The 8522-nt window shown below is 48.5% G+C and overlaps 1 protein-coding gene across 1 annotated transcript; it reads left to right on the top strand.

Annotated features, from left to right (window-relative positions):
• Positions 1-378: 378 nt before the first annotated feature.
• gpr18 (G protein-coupled receptor 18) lies at positions 379-2091 on the top strand. The gene has a single exon (XM_067258564.1). The coding sequence runs from the start codon at positions 414-416 to the stop codon at positions 1368-1370; it is 957 nt and encodes a 318-aa protein (XP_067114665.1). The 5' UTR covers positions 379-413; the 3' UTR covers positions 1371-2091.
• Positions 2092-8522: the final 6431 nt, after the last annotated feature.

The raw sequence follows: 8522 nt of genomic DNA, 5'->3' as shown, positions 1-8522 counted from the left end.
ACTTTACGTGGCAGATGTTGTCGGCACTTATTTCTGTGGTTGTGGACATCAAATACTTTCTACGATCTAGGCTGAAACGTAGAGCTACAGTCAGCTACATCCACAGTCAGACTGAAACTTGTGTCTTCCTCTTCATCTTGTGTGGAGGCTGCAGCTGCACTGCTATTAAAAAACATTCAAACCATTGAGTAACAGGGTTGTGCAAACTCTCAACACGTTTATACGTATCTTCTGCCTCAAGTTATGCCATACAGTACTTTATCTAGAAGTGGTTCACTTCACACCTGGAGGTGGTAGATAATCGTTGTGTTTCAGCGGGTGTTTTCCTCATGACTCTCTGTCCTCTGCAGTCGAACATCATTTGGCCGAATGTCTCCATGGGGGCTGTCAGCCTGGACCCATCTGATGAGCTGATGCCGGCTGAATACCGCATTGCCAGTCTGGTGTTCTACAGCGTCCTCCTGGCCATCGGCGTGGTCGTCAACCTCACGGCATTGTGGGTGTTCGCCCTCACCACCAAGCGCAGGAACTCCGTCACCGTCTACATGATCAACGTGGCTGTGGTGGACCTCCTCTTCATCTTCCTCCTGCCCTTCAGGATGGTGTACTACGCCCGGGACCGCTGGCCCTTCGGCGACTTCTTCTGCCGGGTCACGGCCGCGCTCACCGTCTTTTACCCCTGCATGGCGCTGTGGCTGTTTGCCATGATCAGCGCCGACCGCTACGTGGCCATCGTCCAACCCAAACACAGCAAGGAGCTGAAGAACATCCCCAAGGCGTTGCTGGCATGTGTGGGGGTCTGGCTCATGACGCTGGGGAGCACCGTGCCCCTCCTCTTCCCCGACGACGACCCCGACGCCGCCTCCAACTTCACCACGTGCCTGAAGATGACCGACATCGTCCACCTGCGCCGGGACAACCCCGTCCACTTTTGCCGTCTCGTCTTCTTCTTCCTGGTGCCCGTCGGCATCATGATCGGCTGCTACGTGGTCATCGTGGACAACCTGGTCCACGGGCGCACCTCCAAGCTCAAACCCAAGGTGAAGGAGAAGTCCATCCGCATCATCGTCACGCTCATCATCCAGATGCTGGTGTGCTTCGTGCCCTACCACGTGTGCCTGGTGTTCCTGCTCCTCCAGAAGGCCGGGGGAGGGGACTTCAACATCTGGGCGGCCTTCACCACCTTCCTGATGAACCTCAGCACGGTGCTGGACATCATCCTCTACTACATCGTCTCCAAGCAGTTCCAGGACCGCGTGATCAGCGTGATCCTCTACAGGAACTACCTGCGGAGCGTGCGCAGGAAGAGCCGGCACACGCACACGGGCAGCGTCAGGTCGCTTAGCAACCTGACCAGCGCCATGATCTGAGGAGGAAGAGGGGGAGTTGAGGAACTCCGAGACACCTGTGCCGGCGCATTGACGAGAGCCGTGTCACACGGATTACTAGTGTGTTTTATCATAAAAGCACTCTTTAATTCATTTTGGAGATTCAAATTCACACTGTGGAAGTGTTGTGTTCTGTTACCGTAGACATCTGCTTTCAAGACTGATTGGTTAACGCCTGAGACTTGTGGAATATAAGGTACACACACACACACACACACACAGACACGCATACAAGCATGTCCTCATACATGCACACACAAACACACACACACCCATATGCAAACACACAAGCATGCACACACACCAGCCTCACTCTGTATTCAGTATTCTGTAGGCCTATACGGTACAGCCTGTTGAGACTAAAATCAGCTCTTGCTCACGTCTAACTAGCGAATCTGTTTTGGATTGTCGCATTGTAAGTTGTGTGTCCTCCATGACCACAACATCTCTCTCTCTTTTATCTGTCTGTTTCATAACTTAAATCTAGTCCGCCTGCTCGGAGGTTCAGCGCCCCAGACAGGACACTGTGGTCTCTACATCTTCCACTCCACTTTCACTGAGACTCTGACATCATTGTAAAATGTTTCAACCTTGTCCTGTAAATGTTAGAATTTCGATTTGACACAGAACGACAATAATCCTCAACATAAGGTTGTGACATATGTATATATATATATGTATAAAATAACTTTTGTTGTTTGGTTGCCACAGCAGTTTGTGTTTTTGTGTGTTCAGTATCTACAGTACAGTAAGGGAGCAGGGGCTGTTCAACCCCGCCTCAGGGAGGTGCTGTGCTACTGGAAATGAGAAGGCAAAAAATGAGCTGAGCTGCAGTTATACAACCTGACCAGGAGGTGGCAGCACACCCTGGTGAACAGGACAGAGCCACCTGTCCAGAAGAGGAGAATCAGCTCAGTACAACAGGAGAGTTGATCCCACTGGATCCCGTCTGTGTTAAGTGTTGAGAAAGAGAAGAAAGATAGGTCGGGTAAAAGTGACTTCCATTTTTTTTATTAGATTGACTTGTTTTGGTTGTTTCTTTTCTGAGTATGAGAGAAGGCCCTACATGAACAAACATGAAAATATGTTGCTGTTGTCGACTGCCTATGAGTAAGATGGTAAGTGTGGAACAGACCACACAGTGAGTCTGATCTTTACTGGATGGCTGGGTGGCTCGGTGACTAGGTGACTGCATAGCCAGTGACTCATGATAGTGGGTTGTCTAGGGTCTGTGGTTGTGTTCCCACCTGTGCTTTAGCAATTGACACCATCCAGGCTCTGTATATCAGCCAAGGGACATTCAATTGAATAGCATATTGTCTACCATGTTGCGTGTGAGAGGAAATTACTCTTAACTCGTTTCCCCATCTCTCTGGCTAGGATAATAGATCAACAACTGATTATGCTTACGTGCTCGACTGGAAGGGATGAGGGTAGAGGAATTATACTGGTGGGACGTTGCGAGTTCTCTTTACTGTATACTCTGATTGGGATATCCAGACTGCCACCCCTACTGCGGTCCATCTTTAACATGTTTGGTTTATTGTTCATTGGTTCTGCCCAAATACAATTTTATTATTCACTCATTCAGTCAATGGGATTTATAACTGAGGAGGTCAGAGGTCAAATCAAGCAGGGGTGGGTTCTATCTGTTCCACCTGTTACGCATCAAAGAGAAACCTAAGACACTCTGCACAGGACTGACATTTAAAACAATTATGTTTCCTGTCGAGTCCCTGTGATGAATTATCCGGAAGCTTTACTCCGCCGTAACTCGAAATCTTCACAACAAGCGCCTTTGTTGTCTAGAAAAATTAATGAAAACAAGATTGTCTTTCATTCGAGCTGATCCAACAGCGCGACAGCCAGCTGCTCTTCTCTGGGAATAAAAACAGTCAGCATTAAACGAAGCTCGGTGAAAATACCTTTTCTCCCGCCGCTCGTGTGGAAAACAAATCAGTCGACGAGCTCAGTGGCCATCTGTTTCGTTATTTGATATGTGTGAATACATGTTGTAATGACTTTGTTTGTGAATCGCTCGGCTCGGCGGAACACACGAGAGCTCTCCAAGTACTGGAGTGTTCAAAGCTAATCATATAATTGGACACAATAGTCGATGACAAATGGAGACGCTCGCAGCCAGCCAGCTGGGGAAGTGAATATGTAATCATTGTAAAATCATATCATTTTGCATATTTGAAGACAGCTTAATAGAGTTTGCGTGTCAGCACACTATCAAGTGATGATCAGAGCAGCCGTCCCTGGATTTGTTTTCCAAATATTGCTTTGATTGGGCGATCCGTCACACGGGGCTCGCGCTAGTCTCCAGATCTCAACTTGTGCCTGGTAGTGTGAGCACCGACACGAGGTACGTGGGGCCCTCGTCGCACGAGGCCTCCGTCGTTGTGCCTGTTCATTGGGCACATCACATACAGCTCCATTCCCAAATCACCCAAACAAACGATATCACAACATTCCAAAGACAGGTTGGTCATTTTCAAAGTGAGTTTCAGACATTCACAACCACGGCATGCCCCAACTGGCCTATTGTAGCATACACAGCTGATTCGCCAGTCATTCCATAAGTCGGTTGTGGAAACAGCTTTCGTAACTGTACATGGGAGTACAGTAAGCCCCATGCTTGGACTTCATTGCCAGTCCTCAGGCTGTTTCCATTACAGCCTATAGGAACATGAAAGAACCCTACAGTAATTACGCACTGCCTCGGCCTCCGCCAGACCCCCACAACAAGCCTCCACAGGGCCCAGCTATGTCAAGGGCATTAGCTACCTGCACATGTCTGCATTTACATCATTTAGACGTTCTCTCAGGGCACTTCAATACACAGTGCCCCCCTCCCCAGAACCACCCCACTCCCCAGCCCACCTCTCTTAGTCAAGTTTACTGTGGGGGTGTAGGGGGGACCCTCCCAGCCAACTAAAGGAAATGAGAGGCACATGTGTGTACCTAGTGGTGCTGCAGAGACTCCCCCTGGTGAGTTTCGGGTTGAGAGCTCCGCATTAATGGATTCCTTTTGTCTGTTACTTTGGCCTGGGAAGTGAAGGTATTGTTCATATCTATGGTAGCGGCGGAAAGCTCAAGCCACATGTGGCTGTTCTGTGGTCTGTAGGAGCTGGAAGAGGTTCAGTACTGGGATATTTAGCACACACACACACATGCAGTCCACACTCACACACTCAGGCCTTTTGCGTTGGCAAATGAAATGTACACCTTGAAGTCTTCCGTCTCCATTATAAGAGGATAACGCGCTGCGAGGCGCTGTGCTTGCTATCAAACTGACTCCAATTGACCCTGCCGTTAGCGCGGTGCAGAGAGAGGGAGAGGAAGGGCCGAGGAGGAAATGTATGGCCTTGATTACAGCTGCGTGTCTATTTTAGCAGATTGTTTGCTGCTGATTCACACACATAGCAAGACACGGCACCATTAGTGCACATAAATAATGTAGAACGCCCCCACCCCCCCAGCCCCCCCCCCCCTTCCCCTTTTTTCCGACTCTACTCAGCTAAGTGGCTGGAAACCTCAGGCTGCTCTTGTCAGGTTCTCTATAGATTAGTACAAGATTTATTTGAAGTTGGTAAAGCGCTGTGTTCTTGACAGCGTTCAGAGGGGATCGAGTGTTCTGCCCCGCACACAGGGAGGGGGTGGGGGGGGTAGTAGGGGCGGGGCGGCGCGCGCGGGGGCGGGGCGGCGCGCGCGGGGGCGGGGGGGGGGGGGGGGGGGGGTTGTTGGCTGTACTGTTTTTAATTGTATCATGTGAAGTGGGGATGGGGGGTGGCCTGGCTGGGACGGGTGTGTTAATATTTAATCCAGTCTCACTTTGGCTTCCTCTTGAGCTGTGCTATCGCCAGCCCCAGACAGAGAGAACTACATTACAACCAGCATGGATAACAGGACGTGAGGGTGGAGACGTCATAATTCTCAAACACGGCCTCGCTCTGGAAGTGTCCGGATGAGAGCGAGACTCGGGTGGAGACCAATGTTCCTGAACAGTGTTTTCTCCTTTGTACCACGGTGCAGATAGCCGCGGACGAATCCAAGAAGAGGAAGTGTGTAAGACCTTGTTTTACAAAGCAATCAAGCCCTACTGCACATGTGAGGGGATGTTAGAGAGATAGAGAGAGAAAGGGAGAGAGATAAATAAACAGATAGAGATGAGACAGAGGAATAGATTGAGCAACGAAGAGAGAGAGAGAAAGAGAGACAAACACAGGGAAAGACAGGAAGGGAGGGGGATAGAGAGGCAGGGAGAAATACAGAGAGAGAAGAGAGGGAAAGAGAGAGGGAGAGACAGACTGGGGAGGAAGGAAAGCAAGGAAGGGAGCGAGGGGAAAGAGGGAGGTGTGCGTTTGAGTCCAGAGTGGCCCCTCTGTGTGCTCGTCACGTCTGCTCTCCCCGAGCTCAATTACAGGATTGGTACTCAGAAAGGAAACTTCATCATGTCATACAGATGTCTTCACTGGCGGAGAGAGGGAGAGGACGCATGTCATCATTTAACATGACAGGATCGGAATCACTTGAACAGAAACATACATAAACCACTGGACACAGACGACACTCTTCTCTGTGCTGGCTGATATTTACAGCGTATAGATGTAGATATACTGTATATATGTATATATCCCCCACGGTATGTATAAGGTATAGCAGCATTCTGTGAGGTCTTACATTGCAACTGTACAGTACATGCTTTAACTCTTAAGCGATTTCATGGTACCATCATTGATGTTAAACATCACTGTGGTATGGAATATAGGAGCTATTGCTTTTCAGAACACTGTTTACTGTGTAATGCTCTTACAGAACCATGGGTGATCATTAGTGTGTGTATGTGCGTTGACGACGACCGGCAGCTCTTCAGATCTTGCTGTTATATCCAGTACGCAGCCCTTTATTAAGCTGTTCCCCGCTACGCTTCTGACATGACACAAGCACAGAACACTCTCCACAACAATAACGCTGTTTCATTTTAATTTGATTACGTTTTCCTCTCAACGGACGCCAAGTCCTGTTTTGCCTCAGGAACCCACCTCTTAATCACGTTCCATCCAGACTGTCTTTCATCTAAATCTCACTGCCATGGCATGGGCCCAACTTCATGATGCTGAGAGGTAGGGAAGAGAGAGAGAGAGCGAGAAATAGAGAGAAACACAAGAGGGAAAAACAATGACAAAAGCCCAGCTCTCGTCTCTGTCACATAAAGTGAAGTTTCGTGTTAGCTCTGTGTTCCACGGCGCGGGGCTGCATGTGTGTGTGTGTGTGTGTCTGTGGGAACTCAAATCCTCTCAGCACTAACAGAGCTGTAGAGACGAGGGAACAGATGGCGACAGGCCCGTTCTCTCCTGCATCCTCTCACAACTGACACACTTCCTGTGCCTCCATTAATCTTCCACCCCCCCCCCCCCCCCCCCCCGTATTCCTGCAACACAACTTTATTAAAACAACTCGGGAGAGCGCGGCGAACAAAACAGGCCCTGGCACAGCTGTCATCAGCCCAGGGAAGAGCCATCCGTCCGCCACGCCGGCCGACCGGTCCTCTCGCTTCTAGAAAACACATCTGCGGAACAGAAATCGGGCTGCTTTAAGGCCGTCACCCCGTAAAGCGGTAGCCGGGGTTGGAACCAGGAAGAGCTTGTTAAGAGACAGCTGGGGCTGATGTTGACGGGGACTTCATAAACTCCTGTTGGTCAAGCGTACTTGGGCACGTGTCGCACGACGATGATGACTGCTTCCTGTTGTCGACGGGGGGGGGGGGGGGGGGGGGGGGGGCTGTCATATTGAAGGGGTGCTGATACACCCCGAGTACTCTGGGAGTTTGTTAGTGGTCAGATCACATGGGCCGATGAAGCAAGGTTTGATCCATCAGCAACAATCTGAGATAAGGCCACAAGGAAGCGACTGACCGTCTGAGGGAACACATTGATCATGTTCACTTTCAAGCAGAAACCTAACGAGCCAGCTAACCTGACTGACCATAGACCCAGACTGTGTTGCGTGTGTGTATGGGACCTCCGCACACAGACGCTCGAGGACGGCGGCGTGATGACAAATATTCCAGCGACGCAACTCGAGTCTTCTGCTGTGCGTCCGTAGCAGTTGGTGGCTAAATTGAAAAATCAATTCCAATTTAAATGATTGGAATAAAGAACTCCAGGAGCCGGAGATAAAGGAGCCTCAGTCTTCTAGATCCCCTTTAATTGGAAAGTCATTTCTTCAGGGTATTCTAATGGTTCTGAGGGAAGATTGCAAAATAAAGTTGATGAGCTGGGGGGGAGGTTAATAGTGTGTGTATGTGTGTGTGAGTGAGTGTTCATGTGTGTGTGTTTTCTTTTCGGTACCATTCAGTATCACTCAAACCTTCACTGATGACAAAGGCACAAAATGAAGAGTAATCCTTTGGGTTCACACACACACAATGGAGGTCCCTTCCATTGAACACCAGAGGAATGGGCATGGTTTTTTGGCCCCCAAAACAAATCAACTACCTCTCACTCAACTTATACATAGTTTACAATATTATTTTTCTGAAATTGACTGTAGATTTTTCCCAGGTGTAAAACATCACCATGGATATCATTTATAAATGTAGTCTACGTCTATATACATCATACACTATCAGTTAACCCTTGTGCTGCCTTCGTGTCACATGACCCAAAGGTTCACAACGAACCATTGTTGTGTTTACCCAATTTTACCCAATACAAAAACAAATAAATAGCATTTTCTTTTAACCTTCGCAATGTGGGGGTCTGAGACAGCCCGATGATTAAAAGAAAATGCTTCACTTTGTTTTTGTATACGGTAAAGTTGTCGCAATACGACGGTGGGTCACAATGACTGATGGGTCAGAATGACCCGAAGATAACACAAGTGTTAATTTAAATATGTAGTAAACAGTATAAGTACTGTATACTTCAACAGTATAACAGATTAAGTAACATAAAATATATTACTTTTAATGCTACCACATACAGTACAGTTTATAATGTTATGACCACAATATATTTGTCCAGGTCTGGGCAAAGAATGTGTTTACTGTGTGTGTGTGTGTGTGTGTGTGTGTGTGTGTGTGTGTGTGCGTGCGAACACTAAAAGACCATACTCTTTTCCATCACT

The sequence above is a fragment of the Osmerus mordax genome, chromosome 2, assembly GCF_038355195.1.
Source record: "Osmerus mordax isolate fOsmMor3 chromosome 2, fOsmMor3.pri, whole genome shotgun sequence".
NCBI lineage: Eukaryota > Metazoa > Chordata > Actinopteri > Osmeriformes > Osmeridae > Osmerus > Osmerus mordax.
Note: the sequence above shows the minus strand (reverse complement) of the source record. Positions and strands in the feature narration are given on the sequence as shown.

Bases quoted from the DNA above. Each gene is read 5' to 3' on its own strand.
- gpr18 (XM_067258564.1), top strand. From the start codon at position 414: ATGCCGGCTGAATACCGCATTGCCAGTCTGGTGTTCTACAGCGTCCTC.